Source organism: Pristis pectinata, chromosome 31 (genome assembly GCF_009764475.1).
Source record: "Pristis pectinata isolate sPriPec2 chromosome 31, sPriPec2.1.pri, whole genome shotgun sequence".
In the NCBI taxonomy this organism is placed as follows: domain Eukaryota; kingdom Metazoa; phylum Chordata; class Chondrichthyes; order Rhinopristiformes; family Pristidae; genus Pristis; species Pristis pectinata.
Window position 1 is genome coordinate 12,338,398 of NC_067435.1, and position 20,308 is coordinate 12,358,705.

The 20,308-nt window shown below is 47.4% G+C and overlaps 1 protein-coding gene across 1 annotated transcript; it reads left to right on the forward strand.

Annotated features, from left to right (window-relative positions):
* The first annotated feature begins 10,629 nt into the window (after positions 1-10,629).
* LOC127585043 (alpha-N-acetylgalactosaminide alpha-2,6-sialyltransferase 3-like) lies at positions 10,630-16,108 on the forward strand. Its single transcript, XM_052042174.1, has 3 exons — positions 10,630-11,000; positions 12,782-12,889; positions 15,919-16,108. Exons 1-3 carry the CDS (start codon positions 10,645-10,647, stop codon positions 16,106-16,108), a joined length of 654 nt encoding a protein of 217 aa, XP_051898134.1. The 5' UTR covers positions 10,630-10,644.
* The last annotated feature ends 4,200 nt before the right edge of the window (positions 16,109-20,308 follow it).

Consider the following 20,308-nt stretch of genomic DNA (forward strand, 5'->3'; position numbering starts at 1 on the left):
TGGATGTTAAACCAAGGCCCTTTCAACTGTCACAGGTGGGTGTAAAAATCAAAGGGTACGATTTCAAAGAAGAGAAGGGAGATCTTCCCAGTATCTTGGGGACAATAATCTAGCTTCAGTCAACATTTATCCATTGTTGTTCATGAGATCTGGTTCTGTACAATTGGCTGTACTTTATTCACATTACAACAGTGCTGTGCACTTCAATGAACGTAGATCATTTTGGATAAACCTGGAAGGAGCTGAAAGACACTATAGAAGTGGAATTCTTCCTTTTCCTACCATTTATTGTCCAATGTATCATCTATATAATCAACCATCAGCAACCTTGCATCAATGAATTAATGAGTCTGACCAGCCATTCATTAGATCTCCTGGAATGACAGCCATGAATCCATTGAAACCCAGACACTACTATACTGTAGATGATGGAAATCCAAAATAAAAAATGAAAATCCAGGAGATGCTCAGTGCACTGGGTAACATCTGTGAAGAAACCAGAGTCAAGGTGACAGGTCAATAAAATTGCATCAAATCAAACTTCTTCTACGGGTCTTGTAATGCATGCAACAAGAGTTCAAGACCTAGCAGGCAGGTCTGCTCATGCTATTCGGAAGGGTTTAAGCTAATTTGGCAGGGGGATGGGAAGCAAAATAGCATCTGGGGAAAAAATATAGAGGATAAACAAGTCCAGTGGACAGAGCAGACGGAGACAGGTTAGGGAGCATGTCCGACAGGCTCACATACATTAACTTTAGTGCAAGGAGCCTCACAGGCAACTTGGAGGAGAGAGCATGAATCAGCACTTGGAAATATGATATTCTTGCAACCATGGAAATGTAGTTGAGGGAAGAGCAGGACTGCAGCTTAATGTTCCAGGCTCTGGAAGTTTCAGGTGGGACAGAGAGAGATGCAAAAGAGGAGAGAAATGGCACTACTACTGATGGCAAAGAGGATATCCTGAAGGGATTGTCCAATGAAGCCATATGGATAGAACTTAGGAATACGAGAGGGGCAATCATTTTGATGAGGTTACAACTCCCAATAGTCAGCGGGAATTAGAGCAACAGATATATAAGCAAATCACAGAAAGGTGTAAGAGTAATAGGGTTATAATAATAAGGGATTTTAATTTCCCCAATATTGACTAAGATTGCCTTAGTGAAAGGGGCTTAGATAGGGTAGAATTTATTAAGTGCTTCCAAGAAAGTTTTTTGAGACAATATGTATAGAGTCCTACTAAAGACAGGCAGTACCTGACCTTATCTTTGGAAATGGACAGCTGGTGGAAGTGTTAGTGGTCATTTTGGGATCAGTGATCATAATTCTGTAAGTTTCAAGGTAGTTATGGAAAGGGAGGATCGGTCCTTAAGTTAAGGTGTTGAATTGGGGGAAGGCTGGTTCAATATCATAAGAGAGGGCCTGGCAAAAGTAGATTGGGAGCAGATGCTTGCAGTTAAAACAACAGCTGACGAGTGGGAGTCTTTCAAAAGGGAGTTAGAGTTCAATCCCAGCATATTACGGTAAGGGTGAAAGGCAAAGGTGGTAAGATTAGGGAACATTAGATGACAAAAGCTATTGAAGGTTTGATCAAGAAAAAAGAAATATATGGTAGATATAAGAAAATGGGATTGAGGGAGTATCTTGAGGAATATAGAGTGTGTAGGAAAGAAGAAAGGAATTAGCAGGGCAAAAAAGGGTCATGAAATATCCTTGGCAAGAAAGGAGAATCTAAGACATTCTGTAAGTATATCAGGCGCAAGAGAGTAGTCATGGAAAGAGTGGGTTCCCTTAGGGACCAAAAGGGTTAATCTATACATGGATCGAGGTGATGTGGGCAAAGTCCAAAATGAATATTTCTCATCTGTATTACATAGAACATAGAACACTACAGCACAGTAAGGCCCTTCGGCCCACAATGTTGTGCCAACATTTTATCCTGCTCTAAGATCTATCTAACCCTTCCCTCCCACATAGCTCCCTATTTTTCAAGAAGGACATGGAAGAAGGTGAATTCAGGGAGGGTACATTGATAATCTGGTCAGGTCAGTGATGTTTGATGCCATGGAACACATCAGTGTTGATAAATCCCCAGGATGCTTTGGGAAGCAAGGGAGGGATAGCTGGGGCCGTGACAGATTTTTGCACCTTTGTAAGCCACAGGCGACGTGCCAGAAGAATAGAGGATAGTTAATGTTCATTTATTTAAGAAGGGCAGCAGGGATAAGCCAGGTAACTATAGGCTGATGAGCCTTGTGTCAGCGGTGGGGAAGTTATGGAGAAAATACTAAGCAATAGGATTTATGTACATTTGGAAATACAGGAGCTAATCAGGAAGAGTCAGCATGGATTTGTGTGGGGGAAATCTTTGGCTCAATAATTTCATTGAGTTTTTTGAGGAGGTAACGGAGAAGATTGATGGCAGGGCAATAGATGTTGTCCAAATAGACCTTAGTCAAGCATTTGACAAGGTCCCACATGATATGCTGGTCCAGAAGGCACAAGATGAGCTGGGTAATTGGATCCAAAATTGGCTTTGTGATAGGAGGCAGAGGGCTGTGGTGGAAGGGTGCCTCTCTGATTTGAAGTCTGTGGCCAGTGGTGTACAGCAGGGATTGGTGCTGGGACCTTTGTTCTTTGTGATATATATCAACAACTTGGATGTGAATGTAGGAGGTGTGATTAGTAAGTTTGAGGATGACATGAGAGTTGTTGGTGGTGTGGATAGTGAGGAAAGTTGTCTAGGGCTACAGCAGGAGATAGATCAGATGGAAAGTTGGGCCAGCATTGGCGGATGGAGTTTAATCCTGACATATGCAAGGTGATGCATTTTGGGAAATCAAATGAGGGTAGAACATATACAGAGAATGGTAGGGCGCTGATGAATGTTGATGAACAGAGGGACTTTCGGGTTCAAGTCCATAGTTCCCTGAAAGTGGCAACACAGGTGGATGGGATGGTGAAGAAGGCAAATTGCATGCTTGCCTTCATAGGTTGGGACATAGAACATAAAAGTTGGGATGTTCTGTTGTGACTTTATAAAACACTGTTTAGACTGCATTTGGAGTATTGTATACATTTCTGGCTACCACGCTATAGAAGGGACATGGTTGCACTGGAGGGAGTGCAGAGGAGATTCAGCAGGATGTGCCTGGATTAGAGGATTTTAGTTATGGGCAGAGATTGGATAGGCTTGGCCTGAAGCTAAGCAGGCTGAGGGATGAGCTGTTAGAAGTTTATAGAATCATAAGAGGCATAGATAGGATAGGTAGTCAGAATCTTTCTTCCATGGCAGGGGTAACAAAAACATGAGGGCATAGGTTTAAAGTGAGAGGAAGGAGTTTTAAAGGGGATTTGAGGGGAAAGTTTTTTTACACAGAGAGTGGTTGATATCTGGAACTCACTGCAGAGGAGATGGTGGAGTCAGATGCAGTCACTACGTTTAAGAGACGTTTAGACAGGCACATAAATAGGCAAGGCATAGAAAGATACTGACTGAACACAGGAAAATGGTAATGGTGTAGGTGGGCAAAACCTACACTATTAGCATGGACGTGTGGGCCAAAGGGCCCCTTTCTGTGTTGTATGACTCTATGGCACTGTGATGTTTCCAGGGTTGAGGAGTTTAGCTGTGAGGGAGCTTGTGCTTAATTTATTTGGAATAGGTGAGGTGGGGTGGGGGAGGGTATTGTCTAAGGCGTATAAAACTCTGAGAGGCCTAAGTAGTGTGAGCAAGAGCTTGGGAAATGGAAACAGAAGGAGGCCATTCAGCCCCTGTTGTCTGTTCCAGCATTGAATAAGATCATGGCTGACCTATTTCCTCCTGCATAAGCTCCACGTCCCTCAGTTCCCTTCAAATTCAAAATACAATTCACCTATGTCTTAAATATCCTCAGTGACTGAGTCTCCACAGCCCTCCTGAGTAGGGAATTCCAAAGATTCACTAACCTCAACTGAAGAAGTTATTTTCCACTCTCTGACTTGAATGACTGACCCCTTGTTTTGAGAGTGTGGCCCTGGTTGTAGACATGCTGGCCAGCAGGATCTAATCCCCTTAGCAGAAAGGTCGGTAACGAACAGTCACTGATTTATTAATTGGTAGAAGAATCAGAGGGGAGTTGAGGCAAAATAATTTCACCCAGAGGTGGTGGGGGTGGGGAACATTGCCTGAAAGGGAGTTGGAGGTGGAAAACCTCACAGCAGGGCAGGCACGATAGTGTAGCGGTTAGCGTAACGCTTTACAGCGTCAGCGACCCGGGTTCAAATCTGGCCACTGTCTGTAAGGAGTTTGTACGTTCTCCCCGTGTCTGCGTGGGTTTCCTTTGGGTGCTCCGGTTTCCTCCCACATTCCAAATACGTACAGGTTAGGAAGTTGTGGGCATGCTATGTTGGCGCTGGAAGCGTGGCGACACTTGTGGGCTGCCCCCAGAGCACTCTATGCAAAAGATGCATTTCACTGTGTGTTTCGATGTACATGTGACTAATAAAGATATCTTATCATCTTATTTAAAAAGAACCCTGATAAACACTTGATGTGCTGAGATTGGTAATGCCACCGTCAGGATGCTGGGAAGTAGGACTGGACTGAGCAGCTCATTTTTGGCTGGAAAGGACTCAATGACTTCATTCTGTGCTGTAACTTTTTATGATTCAATGGATCAATAACAAGGGGTATTTTTTGGGGGGAGGGGGGTAAAATGTGTTCTCTTTCACATAACCAGCATCATCCACTCTCCACCAAGTAAAACTAAATGCAACCTGGTACCAGCCTTGTGCCGTTTAACACACAGGCTGCTTGTGTGCTCAGTTAGATGTTTGCAATCCTCAACTGCAATTCAGACTGGAGCCTGCAGCTAATGGGACTGAAACTGGCCTCCTCGTTGTCACATGACATGGGGGAGGTGGGGAAGTGAGCTGGGGGAGGGAAAAGAAAGAGAGAGAGAGAGAGATAAGATCAGACATGATTTCACCGCAAGAATGGTGCTTTGAGAACGAGTAGATGGCTGTTTGTGTCGGCGAGGGTAATTTCTCCAATCACAAGCGCATCCCCTCCTCTCTGCTCTTTACACAAAGCTATATCAGTGGAGTGAGGATGATTTGTCCTCAGAGGAAGGTAAATGCATCTTTTTTCTTCTCACCCTTTTCTATATTCAGCTGGATTCAGAGAGAGGGCAAGGGGCAGCCGGTGTAATTAGCATGAATCTTTGTACCTCTGTGATGCAGTTGAATTCACAGTATGTAAAGCATAGTGATATTTTTCAAACTGGTTGTTTCTTACCCATCATTCTAGATCTGTCAGTCAAGGCTGAAAGCAACGTGACAGCTACTAATAAAAAAAAGCGATAAGTGTATGCAAAAATCTGCCCGTATAGCAAACGTCCTGATACACACCAAGTCCTGATCACCTGTCACTCCAGTGCCAGCTGACTTACATTGGCCTTTGGTCTTTACATTTTCATCCTTGTTTTCAAATCCTCCCATAGTCTTTCCTCTCCCTGCCTCTGCAATCTCCTCCACCTCTGTAACTCTCCAAGATCCCTGGGCTTGTCGATTTGTGGCCTCTTGCTTATCCCGGAATTTACTTGTTCCGCCACTGGCGGCAACATCTTTAACATGCACTGAGGCTCCAGGATTTACTCCCTTAACCTTTCTATCTTTCTCCTCCTTTAGCTCACTCCTTAAAATCTCTTCACCAATCTCTGTGTGGCTCTGTGTCAAAACCAGTCTGATAACGCTCCTGTTATCAGGAGTTAGTGACAGTGATGAGATTCCACAGACCGAGCTGTTCCTGGGTGAAGTCAAAGGTCTGAGCTCTCACTGGTATCAGTGCATTTAAATAAAATAGCCAGGAGTGTAATCTTTAACTGTTTAGGAGTTGCTGGTCTCTAAATTAGTTTCCAAAATGTTGTACTTGTATCTGTAAAAGCTGTGACTTTTAATTTGGTCATGTCCCTGTCTACACTGTTGTATGGTACACAGGAAGGCCATCAGACCAAGGGGGGCCACTTAGCCCTGAATCTGTGCCAATATTCAATTCAATTGTCGGATCGATATCATCGTCCTAAGGTTCTGTTTATTGAACAATGATCAGTCTCAGCAGTTTTGTTCCTTCATCTTAACAGCTCTGTTGTTCATCACTCCCTCAGTACTGCCCCCAAGAGTACCATGTCCTTCAGTACTGCCCCCACAGTACCATTTCTCAGTACTGCCCCCAAGAGTACCATGTCCCTCAGTACTGCCCCCACAGTACCATCGCCGTCAGTACTGCCCCCCACAGTACTACCTCCCTCAGTACTGCCCCCACAGTACCATCCCTCAGTACTGTCCTCACAGTACCATCTCCCTCAGTACTGCCCCCACAGTGCCATCTCCCTCGGTACTGCCCCCACAGTACCATCTCCATCAGTTCTGCCCCCCACAGTACTACCTCCCTCAGTACTGCCCCCACAGTACCATCCCTCAGTACTGCCCCCACAGTACCATCTCCCTCAGTACTGCCCCCACAGTGCCATCTCCCTCGGTACTGCCCCCACAGTACCATCTCCATCAGTTCTGCCCCCCAAGTACTACCTCCCTCAGTACTGCCCCACAGTACCATCCCTCAGTACTGCCCCACAGTGCCATCTCCATCAGTTCTGCCCCCAAGGTACCATCTCCCTCATTACTGCCCCCACAGTACCATTCCCCTCAGTACTGCCCCCCACAGTACAATCTCCCTCAGTACTGCCCCCATAGTACCATCCCTCAGTACTGCCCTCACAGTACCATCTCCCTATCTCCCTCATACTGCACCCTACAATACCGTCCCTCAGTACCCCCCACAGTACCATCTCCCTCAGTATGCCCCCACAGTACCGTCCCTCAGTACTGCCCCCCACAGTACCATCTCCATCAGTACTGCCCCCCACAGTACCATCTCCCTCATTACTGCCCCCACAGTACCATCCCCCTCAGTACTGCCCCCCACAGTACCATCCCCCTCAGTACTGCCCCCACAGTACCATCCCTCAGTACTGCCCCCACAGTACTATCCCTCATTACTGCTCCCACAGTACCATCCCCCTCAGTACTGCCCCCCACAGTACCATCCCCCTCAGTACTGCCCCCACAGTACCATCCCTCAGTACTGCCCCCACAGTGCCATCTCCCTCAGTACTGCCCCCCACAGTACCATCTCCCTCAGTACTGCTCCCACAGTACCATCTACCTCAGTACTGCCCCCACAGTACCATCTCCCTCAGTACTGCCCCCACAGTACCGTCCCTCAGTACTGCCCCCCCACAGTACCATCTCCATCAGTACTGCCCCCCACAGTACCATCTCCCTCATTACTGCCCCCACAGTACCATCCCCCTGTACTGCCCCCCACAGTACCATCCCCCTCAGTACTGCCCCACAGTACCATCCCTCAGTACTGCCCCCACAGTACTATCCCTCATTACTGCTCCCACAGTACCATCCCCCTCAGTACTGCCCCCCACAGTACCATCCCCCTCAGTACTGCCCCACAGTACCATCCCTCAGTACTGCCCCCACAGTGCCATCTCCCTCAGTACTGCCCCCCACAGTACAATCTCCCTCAGTACTGCTCCCACAGTACCATCTACCTCAGTACTGCCCCCACAGTACCATCTCCCTCAGTACTGCTCCCACAGTACCATCCCTCAGTACTGCTCCCACAGTACCATCTACCTCAGTACTGTCCCCACAGTACCATCCCTCATTACTGCCCCCACAGTGCCATCTCCCTCATTACTGCCCCCACAGTGCCATCTCCCTCAGTACTGTCCCCACAGTACCATCTCCCTCAGTACTGCCCCCCACTGTACCATCCCTCAGTACTGCCCCCACAGTACTATCTCCCTCAGTACTGCCCCCCCACAGTACCATCCCTCAGTACTACCCCCACAGTACCATCTACCTCAGTACTGCCCCCACAGTACTATCCCTCAGTACTGCCCTCACAGTACCATCCCTCAGTACTGCCCTCACAGTACCATCTCCCTCAGTATTGCCCCCACAATACCATCTCCCTCAGTACTGCCCCCACAGTACCATCCCTCAGTACTGCCCCCCACAGTACCATCTCCCTCAGTACTGCCCCCCACAGTACCATCTCCCTCAGTACTTCCCCCGCAGTACCATTGCCCTCAGTACTGCCGCATAGCAGTGGGGAAACTCCCCCCCAATACTGTCCCATAAGGGTAGGTAAATTCCCTGAGTATTCTCTCTATAACAGTGGGTGAATACCCTCAGTACTACCCCTGTAACAGTGGGGAAACTCCCTCTCCTGCTCCATGACACGGCAATGCTCCCTTACTACTGCCCTCAATCCCCCTATAACAGTGTGATACTACCTCATTATTACCCTGAGAACAGTGGGGCAACTCTCTCAGTACTGCCCCTATAATCGTGCGATGCTCCTTCAATAATGCCCCCCCCCCACCCCACCCTGACAGTACATCACTCTTCCAGTCCTGGTCCTCTGGCAGTTCAGCACTCCCTTGGTACTGCCTCTATGGAAGTGCAGCTTTCCTGTACTGCAGCCTCACTGACAGTCCAACACTCTCTCATATCGCCCCCGGACAATTCATCACTTTCTCTGTATCGTTCATCCAACGGGGTAGCATTCTTTTAGCGCTGCCCCATTTGTAATACAACACTCCTTCAGGACTGTCAACCCAATGGTGCACCATTCTCTTGGTACCGATCCACAAATATTGCAGCATTCCCTCAGAACTACCCATTGAATGTTCAGCCCTCCCCCTATACTGCCCCTTTAACAGAGTAGCATTCCCCCAGAACTGCCCCTCTGGCCATGCTATCGTCCCTCAGTGTTGTTACTGAGTACTGCAATAGTTGCTGTAACAGTACAGAGCTTCCTTGGTACTGTCACTCCAACAGGGTGACATTCTCTCAGGTCGGCTCTGTTTGTCATTCCCTTACAACTACCCGTCAGACACTGTTTCCTCACTGCTACCCTCTGGCAGCCATGCTTCCTGAATCTCCCCCATGTCAGTGCAGTGCACCCTCCACATTGCCCCTCACACCTCCCCACTGACAATGTGGCACTCCATCAGTTCCACCACTAAAGCATTCTCTCTGCACTGTCCTCAGACAATACAGGGAACCTTCTATATTGCCCCTGCAACAACGCAATGCTGCCTTAACACCATTTTGTGGAATATGCCCAACATTCCCTCTAAGGCCGGTTTATCCTTTGTAATCTGTGCAGTATTTTGCTTTATATGGGAACGAATCAGAAGTTCATGTCACGATCTACCTTGTTGTGACCTTGCAGCTTATTGCACTGCACTTTCTCTGTAGCTGTGACACTTTATACTGTTATTGTTTTTACCTGTACTTACATCAATGCACTCTGTACTAACTCAGTGTAGCTGCACTGTGTAATGAATTGACCTGTACGATCGGTATGCGAGACAAGCTTTTCGCTGTACCTTGGTACAGGTGACAATAATAAACCAATATCAATACTTTAAATTTATTTCTTTCCTCCCCAGCGGAACGTGCTCCTGGTGATGACTCTGATTGGAGGTGTGTCATTCATTGTTGCTGTGGTCCATTACATTCATCAGTCTCCCTATCCCATAATACTCTCACAGCTGGCTGGCAAACCCGGCATTGACGGCCTAAGCCACTTCTTTGGTGCTTTAGGTCAGAATGGCAAGGTGCTCCGAGGCTACGTCAGCCTCCCAGAACAGCAGGTGAGTCCGTGAAGGAGGCTGCAGCTGGTACTTCAGAGGAGCAGGTTGTGAGTTGTTGATTTTACACTGTGTGAAAGAAAGGCTCGTGTTTCTGTGGACTTCCCTGACCCAAGAGGCTTTACAATCACTGATTTGTAGTTTTGAAGTGTGATCTCTGTTACAATTTAGAATCGCCACACCCAGTTAGCACACAGCAAGTATCCACAAGCAGCAATGTGAAAACGGTCAGATAGACGGCTGTGCTGATTATTTGGAGGGGAAAGTATATTAAGGACACCAGACAAACTTCCAAGTTTTGTGAGAGGGGCCTTGATTTAATTTCACTACAGTGCTTCCTCAGTGCCAGCTATTTCTTAGCGCAGCAATCTCTCGTCACTGCCCCTTCAATGTGCAGAGGTCGCTCTGTACTGTCCCTCCAACAGTGTGGTGTTTAAGTGGTTCTCCACTCTGTCAGTGTAGCATAACCACAGTCCTGCTCCTCCGAGAGTACATACTTTGTTAGTAATCCTTCAGTGATCCTTCAGTGCTGCCTATCAGTACCACGCTCCCTCACCCCTGCCCCTCGGACCGTGGTGCACTCCCTCGACCCTCGCCCCTCGGACAGTGATGCGCTCCCTCGACCTTCGTCCCTCGGACAGTGGTGTGCTCCCTCGACTCCTCAGACCGTGGTGCTTCCTCGACCCCTCGGACAGTGGGGTGATCCCTTGACCCTCACCCCTTGGACAGCAGCATGCTCCCTCGGTGCTCTCTCTCTGAGTTTGCAGTTGGTTGATCCCCATTTGAGGAATGATGCCTGTGCGATAGACCGGATCGAGTTTGGAAGCACAGGCGTGAGTAACCTGTGTGTCTGTACACATCCTGTCCCCAGCCACTCGTTCTCGCCTGTCAACAATGCAGCATCATCTCCAGTTCTGGGCAGATGTTGGGCACAAGGCTGGGAGCTGAGATTGACCGATCAGAATGTGTATGGAGGATGAACAATGCTCCGACTGAAGGCTATGAGACCGATGTGGGCAGCAAGACCACGGTGAGGGTGGTGTCCCACACCAGCACCCCACTGCTCCTCCGGCAAGGAGCTTTCCTCTCCAGCCTCAACAGCTCCTTCCACATCTTCTGGGGCCCTCAGCGCAACATGAGGCGAGATGGCAAGGGAATCGTCTACAACATGCTCAGGACTGTCCGCAGTCGCTTTCCGGCCGCCAAGATTTACACTTTGACAGAGGAAAAAATGAGATTCTGTGACGTCGCCTTTAAAAGGGAGACAGGGAAGGACAGGTAGGAGGAACAAGGCTCACGGTTCTCTGTAACTGGTGATAAAACACATCATTATCACAGCACCACAACACTTGGACTGCTATGCAAATGCTGACACTCTGGGAGTCTGTGCAAACACTGAAACGCTCCCTGGGAGTCTGTGCAAACGTTGACACACTCCCCGGGAGTCTGTGCAAATGCTGACACTCTCCCTGGGAGTCTGTGGAAACGCTGACACACTCACTGGGTGTCTGTGCAAATGTTGACACACTCCCCGGGAGTCTGTGCGAACGTTGACAAACTCAGTGGGAGTCTGTGCAAACACAGACACGTTCCCCGGGAGTCTGTGCAAACATTGACACGCTCCCCAGGAGTCTGTGCAAACACTGACACACTCACTGGGAGTCTGTGCAAACGTTGACACACTCACTGGGAATCTGTTCATTGATGTGCTCGCAGTGACCCTCATTCACAGAGACTCCGTGTGATTATTGACATACAGACTCTGTTCAACTATTGACACACTCCCCTGAGTTGCACACCTGGAGTATCGACAGCACCCAGAATGGTTACAGCCAATGTGAACACTCAATGCTTGGTCCTGGAATGGTAATTCAAATCTGGATTTAACATTGAATTTAACAATTGCAGGTTGCAATTGATTCCGTTCTTGTACCCCATGTGTCCAGTGTTGACAGGTTTCTTCAGATTTCATCTCTCTTCCACTTGCACCTTAGCCAGACCTGCCTTTAGTTATTCACCATCCCTCACCGTTCTTTCACCCAACTGCATCACTGTTTGTGTCCCTCTGCTCTCAGTCTTGTCAGAGACTTTCCCCTCTCTTCTCTCTGCCCCTTTCTCTTTCCCTTGATCTTAAAACGTGTTCGCTTCTCACTTTCGCCCAGTTCTGATGAAAAGTCATCAACCTGAAGCATCATTTCTGTTTCCCTGCCCATAGACCTGTCTGACCTATTGAGTACTTCCAGCATTTTATGTTTTAACCCCAAAAGGTAATGAGCCTACTTTACCATCAGGGTGGGAATCCTTGGGTTTTGACCCGAAACATCGACTGTTCATTTCCCTCCATAGGTGCTGCCTGACCTGCTGAGTTCCTCCAGCATTGTGTGTGTTGCTCCAGATTCCAGCATCTGCAGAATCTCTTGTGTCCCCTTGCTGAATTGTGTGGTGTTGAATTATAACTCTCTCCTGAATTTCCATCAGAGTTCTTGGGATTAGCTGGGCTATTTGATCGGATGCTGCTCAGTTTCCAGCTCTGCCACATTTAGAATATGTGCTGAGTCAGAGACTCACACGAGGGGCGACGCAGAGGTACAGCAAGTTGAGCTGCTGCCTCTCAGCTCCAGCGACCCAGGTTCGATCCTGACCTCCGGTGCTGTCTGTATGGAATTTGCATGTTCTCCCTGTGATCTTGTGGGTTCCCCCAGATGTGTCAGTTTCCTCCCATGTCCCCAAGATGTGTGGGTTGGTAGGTAATTGGCCCCTAGTGTGAAGGTGAGTGGTAGAATTTGGAGTGTGTTGATGGGAATGTGAGAAGGAGAACATGGGATTAATGTAAATGGGTGGTTGATGGTTGGCATGAACTCAAAGGGCTGAATGGCCTGTTTCTGTGCAGTATCTCTCTATGACTCTGATCCTCGAGTCAGTTTCTGCTCACTATTTGTGAGAGAAACATTCATTTCCAGAACCAAGGAGGGAGTGGCTTGTGGTCTTCTGTCCTGTCTGGGTGGTTTTGGGATTCTCTGTCTCACCCTCCAATTTTAACCTCGTTCTCTATGTTGTAGGGTGCTGTCCGGCTCTTACCTCAGTACTGGCTGGTTCACCTTCATCCTGGCAATGGAGGCTTGCAACACCATTCATGTCTACGGAATGATCAATGACTCTTACTGCAGGTACCAGAAGGGGCAGACATCACTTCACATAAATCACACAATCAATCACTCCTTCCCCCAGACACACTGCCCCTCTCCCCCAACTTGTCTAGAGTCATACAGCGCTTGAACAAGCCCTTTGGCCCAACTCATTCATGCTGACGACGAGGACTATCCAAACTAGTCCCATTCGCCTGCGTTTGGCCCATATCCTGCTAGGCCTTTCCTATCCATGTACCTGTCCAAGTATTTTTTAAATGTTTTAATTGTACCTGTCTCTACAGCTTCCTCTGGCAGCTCTAACCACTTACCAACCACCCTCTGCATGAAAAAGTTGCCCCTCAGGTCCCTTTTAAATCTTTCCCTTTTCACCTTAAATCAATGCCTTTTAGTTTTAGTGTCCCCTATCCTGGGAAAAAGACTGACCATCCATCTTATCTATGCCCCTCATGATTTTATATACCTCTATAAGGTCACCTCTCAACCTCCTATGCTCCAGGGGAGAAAAGGATCAGCCTATCCTTGTAACTCAAGCCTTCCAGTCCCGGTAAAATCTTAGTGAATCTTTTCCGCACCCTTTACAGCTTAGTGAGATCTTTCCTATAGCTGGGCAACTAGAACTGCACACAATACTCTTGTGGGGTATGACCAACAGCTTGTACACTTGTAACATGATGTCCCAACTCCTGTATTCAGTTCCCTGACTGATGAAGGTGAGCGTGCTAAACGCCTTCTTCACCACCCTTTTTACCTGTGTCTCCCTCCCTGACTTCCACACAGGAACACCCTCAAGTGCACACGTAGATTGATGTGCAGGGTCCATCGCAGGCTTCTCAACCATGTAAGGCATCATTAGTACACTCACCTTGCCTTGCTACAATGATGGACGGGCACGATGACCAGAAAGTGATCAGGAGAGTGGCCACAACATTTTGGAAGGGATTTCACTGCAGGATAGAGGTGGGAGAAAGTCCTAACAGATAAAGGAGTGGAGGTGTAGATTGCTGCTGTGGTTAACAGGATTGAGGGGGTCTCTGTACTTAAGGCCAATGGCAGGAGGAAATAGGGGTCTTTACTGATAGGGGAGCAGGGATAGTAGGGGCTGAACAAGTAAGGGTGAGAAGACAGAGGGGGCTTGTACAGGTAAGAGAGTGGGGATGATGGAGCAGGTGCAGGTAAGGACGAGGGGTTAGAGAAGCCTTACAGAGAGGAGAGAGGCGATACAGGGGATTGCATAAAACAAGCTACTGGAGGAACTCAGCGGGTCAGGCAACATCTGTGGAAGGAAATGGACAGTTGACAGTAGAGGGAGTTGTACTGATGGTACAGAAAGGGCTGTGCCAGGAAGAGGAGAGAGGAGGCTGTGCTGAGAAGGTGAGTTGAGTGGGGTGGGGAGGGGAGTAGCTGGTGGAGAGAGGGGGCTGTCAGGCGGGGGAGGGAAGGGAGAGAGGAGGCTGTGCTAATCAGGGGAGAGGGGTTAGCTGGCCAAGTACAGCAGGAAGGGGAATGGAGGAGTGTCTATGATCAAGGTGGGGGGGGGCGGAATAGTCTGTAATGATCAGGGGAGTGTTCTTTATAAGTAGAAGAGAGGGCCTAGAGGGGGATGTGTTGAGATCGATTGGATGTTTTAGGTTGTTGCTGGAAGGAAACTGATACTTGTAAATAGCTCAGGGGTGGAGGAGCTTTGAATCCCAAGAGGTTCACTGACATGAGAGAGAGAGAGAGAGAGAGAGAGAGAGCGTAATGTGATAGTTGTCCCCATGGTTGTCTGAAACTGGCAGCTTCTACGGACAAAATGATGGCTGAGCCCAAAGCCCTCTGGTCGAGAGGCAGGAGACGCAGGAACAGTCCTGAAGGTCACTGGTTAACAGCGTGCTACGACTGAGCAACATCACCCCAGTGCTATTAATAACATTCTCCCTATTACGTCAAAGCTACCAGATCGAAGATCTCCTCAGCACGCCTGAGTGAGGGACATTAGAGTTTAGCTGAGGGATTAGAGAAACATTTGGATATCAAGTTTCAGGAGAGAACAGAGAGAAAAGACTTTCATTTGTTCAGTGCCTATCACCATCTCAGGACATCCCAAACATTTCACAAGCCTTGAGGTAATTTTAGCGTGTGGTCACTGTTCTAATATAAGATAATCAGTAGCCAATCTGTGCACAGGGAACACCAAAAATCAGCAAAGGGATAAATGTTGTTTTAATTCACAGGATTTGGGAGTCATTGGTAAGGGTAGCATTTATTGCCCATCACTAATTGACCTCGAGAAGGTGGTGGTGAACTACCTTTCTGAACTGCTGTCGCTCTTCTGGTGACAGTGGTCCCACGGTGCTGTTGAAGAGGGTGTTTCAGGGTCTAGACCCAATGACAGTGAAGCAATGGCAATATATTTTGAAGTCACGATTGTGCGTGACTTGCAGGGAAACATAATAGCGGTGATGTTCCTATGCAACTGCTGCCCTACTCCATCTTAGTGATAGAGGTCATGATACTGGTAGCCTAAGTGAGTAACTGCAGTACATTCTGTGTCCACTACAGCTGGGGTGTGCCATCGGTGGAGGGAGTGAATAGTTTCAGTAGTGGATGGGGTGCCAATCAAGTGGGTTGCTTGGTCGTGGATAGTGTTGAACTTCTGTATTGACCCACCATCCAAACCAGCCAAATGCAGAGTATTCCATCAAAGTCCTGATCAGTGACTCAAAGATAGCATAAAGGCTTTGGGAATTTATGAGGTGAATCACTTGCCACAGGATACCCAGACTATGTTTTGTAACCACATTATTTATGTGGCTGGTCCAGTTTTGTTATTGGTGATGTAATTAAAGGATAAGTATCAGTTCCAGGGTGCTGTGGTGATCTCCCTTGCATGGAAGTGGTACGATGGGATCTTTTTTGGTGGGAACGGGGGCGTGTAATTGCAGAGACCAGGTTGTGGGTCAAGGAACATTGACAAGGGTGGGTAGTCTCGTGGAGCTTCAGACTATTGCAAAATTAGTTGCATTTCTCCAGAGGAATAAGATTGTGCATCTCTCTCCTGTCTGCAGTACCGAAGGGCACAAGAACGTCCCGTACCATTACTATGAACCCAATGGTCAAGAGGAGTGCACAGAGTATTACATGCATGAAAATGCCCGGTACGGAGGTCACAGGTTCATTACAGAGAAAACGGTCTTCGCCAAGTGGGCGAAGGAGAGGAAGATCAAGTTCTTCAATCCCACCTGGCAAGTCTCCTGACCAAGGCTTCACCATCGAACTGTATTCCTTGGAGATCAGCAACGGTGATCAGGCACTCGCTAACTCAGCTCAGTGAAGCCATCACTCTGAACCCAGGCTAATTCCTATTTCTGTACGCTGCAAATAAATATCGCCCTGCCGAGCTATTGGTGCAGGAACCAATTGCTGCTCTTCATTTGCTTTTGAAGAACTGAAGTGCAGTCAGGCTGAAGTCTCACTGGTTTTTGGAAACAGAGCTTGACAAGTCTGCCACCGCTCAGTTGAGACATTTCCGACATTGCATCGCACTTTAAAAGTACTTTGTTGGCCGTTAACCACTTTGAAGCATCCTGAAAGGGACACAAACAGTGCTATAGAAATGCAAGTCTGTCTTCTTTGAAAGTTAGATCTTAGGTGAAGACCTTCACTCCAGAGAAGGGAAGATAAGAAAAGCTCAACATCCATCTTGTAGTCTCACATCCACACAGTGAATGCCAGAAACATTATTCTGACACTACTCACTACCAAACTAGTAGCAGACACAACTTGTCTCCTGGCACCAGTTTATTCAATTATCTCTGATTAATGTTCACTAACTTTCAATGGCAAACCCCATTTCATTAATGACCTGGATGTTCTTGATCTGATTCCCACTGCTAACCAGATGGATCAATCCCAGGGTCCATCTGGTGTCCTGTGGCAATGCATGTTTTTGGCTTCTTTCAGTTTTCAACTAGGAACACCCACATATCTGGAGCAGATGCCTGTACTACAGGCCCTAGAGTACGTTCATAGAGTCGCCAAGAGATACAGCGCAGAAACAGGCCCTTCTGCCTATCAAGTCCATGCCAACCATCAGGCACCCAATTATACTAATCCCATTGTATTTCCCCCTCTCCCATAGTTCTACCCCTCACCTGCAAACTAGGGGCAATTTACAGCACCCAATTAACCTACCAACCCACACATCTTTGGGATGTGAGAGGAAACCAGAGCACCCAGAAGAAACCCGTATGGTCACAGGGAGAAGGTGCAAACTCCACACAAACAGCACCGGAGGTCAGGATTGAACCTGGGTCACTGGAGCTGTGAGGCAGCAGCTCTATAAACTGAGCCATTCTGCTGCCATGTTCTCTGCTATTACAACAACAGATCACCTGTATTAAGATGGGGATGAGGCAAACTTTTTTTCTCCAAAGCTTGCAACCTCTCTTCCTCAAAGGATGGTGAAAGCAGAGTCTTGGAACATTTTTAAGGCAGAGATAGATAGATTCTTAATAAGCAAGTGGCGAAAGGTTGCTGCAGGTAGACGGGAATGCGGAGATGCAATCAGATCTTTTTAAACAGCAGAGGAATCTCCTGGAGCCAAATGGCCAATTCCTGCTCTTAATGTGTATGTTGTAGCATACACAAGAACACAAGAAGATAGGAGCAGGGGTAGGTCACCAGGCCCCTCAAACCTGCCCCGCCATTCAGTATAATAGAACATAGAACACCACAGCACAGTACAGACCCTTCGGTCCACAATGTTATAGAATCATAGAATCATAGAACAGTACAGCACAATACAGGCCCTTCGGCCCACAATGTTGTGCCAACCTTTAAACCTCACCTAAGATGATCTAAGCCCTTCCTACCACATATCCCTCTATTTTAAATTCCTCCATATGCTTATCTAGCAATCTATTGAATTTTACCAATGTGCCTGCCTCCACCACCGCCCCAGGCAGCGCATTCCACGCCCCAAGAAAAAGAAGTTGTGCCGACATTTTATCCTGCTCTAAGATCTATCTAACCCTTCCCTCCCACATAGCCCCCTATTGTAATCATGACTGATCTATGCCGGCCTTAGCTCCCCTTCTGTGCCAGTTCTTCATAGTCCTCAATTCCTTGATCTTTCAAATATTTATCTATCACCCCCTTAAATATCTCTAATGTTCTGGCCTCCATCACCCTCGGGGGCAGAGTATTTCAGAGGTTCCCCACCCTCTGAGAGAATTGGAATTGGTTCATTATTGTCACTTGTACCAAGGTATGGTGAAAAACTTGTCTTGCATACTGTTCATACGGATCAATTCATTACACCATGCATCGAGAAAGTTTCTCCGCACCCCAGTTTTAAATGACTGCCCCCTTATTTTGTAGCTGTGCCCCCTTGTTTGTGACTCTGCAACTCATGAAACCATTTCGACATCTACCCTGTCAAGTCCCCTTAGGACCTTAAATGTTTGAGTAAGATCACCTCACCCCTCATTCTTCAATTCTAAGGAGGTTGTTATCAATCAATTACTCAGCATTCATGGCCAACCTGAAATTTATCTGCAAGTCCTTTAAGCAGCCTAACCTAAAGGAAGGAACAGGAAAAGCTTGCATTTCTATAGCACCTTTCACATCTCTTTCAGAACTCCCAAACCACTTTGCAGAAAATAAAGTACTTTTGCAGTGTAGTCATTATTGTAATGTTGGAAACGCAGCCACCAATATGCACACAGCAAACTCCCACGAACTGTGATGTGATATTGACAAGATAATCTGTGTTAGTCATGTTGGAATGTATCTGATGATGTTCTGCAAAGCTTCTCTCACTAGATGGGAGGGTTTCGACCCGAAACGTCGACAATTCCTTTCCTCCACAGATGCTGCTCGACCCACTGAGTTCCTCCAGCAGACTGTTTGTTACTTTCAACAATACAACTGTGGAAATTTGTTGGAGTGTTCAGTGACAAGCTGAACCTCCTTAATCTTCTAAGAAAGTAAAGATGCTGGCACACCTTCCTTGTGACTGCATGTTTGTGCTGGGGCCAGGACAGGTCATTGATATGTTACAAATTTTTTATATTTAAATATTTTAGGAATTTAATGCTGCTGACTGTCTCCACTGCCAATCCCCCAATGTAGACTGGAGCATGTTCGCCCTCCTTCCCCTTCCTGAAGTCATGGCCCCAAGACTCTGTGATTCACTGTCTGCCTCAGATCAACAGCAGCCAGGGTAGATGCCCAGAGGAAGTTTCCTCTGGTTGGCGAATTTAGAATGGGGGGGGCTGCAGTCCCAGAGTAAGGGGCACAGAGGGTTGTCTTTGGAATTCACTGCCCAGAGGTCTGTGGTTGTAGAGTCATTGACTGCATTAAGAATGGGATCGACAAATCTTTGGATACTAAAGATGACAGGAGATGTGGGGATTGCATGGGAGAGTAGACTGGCCATGAGGTTGAAACGTAGGGAAGGTCCAAGGGCTGAAAGCTGTAACCTAGGCCAGATGAGGCCAGACCAAGTTTGGTTGATTCAGTTCTTAAGGTTATGATTATCCCTGTTTGTAAGCAGAAAATGAAAAATATCTCAGATTGACCAAGGCTCAATCTCCTGAATTTCTTTGAGATTCTGTATATTTCCAAACCAATTAAACACAGAACATACAGCACAGGAACAGGCCCTCCAGCCCACCACGCCTGTGCTGAGCATGCCGATCTAACTAATCCCATCATTGCACAAGGTCCATACCCACCTATTCCCTGCTTGTTAATGTGCCTGTCGTATCTGCCTCCACTATCTCCCCGGCAGCACATTCCAGACACCCACCGCTCTCTGTGTAAAATAATCTTGCCTTATAAACCTCCTTTAAACTTTCCCCTCTCACCTTCCAGCTATGCCCTCTAGTATTTGACATTTCCACCAAGGGAAGTTATTCATTCCTATTCCTGAGAGTTGTGACTCAGGTGAGGATTAACAATAAATCTCAGAGCCCTGATCTGTACATAGAACATAGAACAGTACAGCACAGAACAGGCCCTTCAGCCCACAATGTTGTACCAACATAGCTAATCCCTCCTACCTACAGAAGGCCCATGTCCTTCCATTTTCCTCTCATTCATGTGCCCATCCAAGTCCCCCTTAAAAGCCCCCAATGAATTTGCCTCCACCACCCTATCAGGCATCCATCACTCTCTCAGTAAAAAACGTACCCCTCACGTCTGTTCTGAACCTACCCCCTTTCACCTTAAATGCATGCTCTCTGGTATTCGATACTGGGGTTTATTCTTACAGGAAACTTGCTGGTTGACTGTTGGAGGTAGCTGACAGGTATCCTGGACTACCCTAGTTATAGAAGAAAGGGTTCTGGGAGCTAGGCAGCACCTGACCATGGGAATAACTAATGTGATTCAAGACATTAATTGATGGATTATCTAAATGTCAGATCTGGATTAAACACACAATAGATTATT

Bases quoted from the DNA above. Each gene is read 5' to 3' on its own strand.
- LOC127585043 (XM_052042174.1), top strand. From the start codon at position 10,645: ATGTTGGGCACAAGGCTGGGAGCTGAGATTGACCGATCAGAATGTGTA. The intron at 11,001-12,781 runs GTAGGAGGAACA...TCTATGTTGTAG, and splicing joins AGGGAGACAGGGAAGGACAG to GGTGCTGTCCGGCTCTTACC. The intron at 12,890-15,918 runs GTACCAGAAGGG...TCCTGTCTGCAG, and splicing joins ATCAATGACTCTTACTGCAG to TACCGAAGGGCACAAGAACG.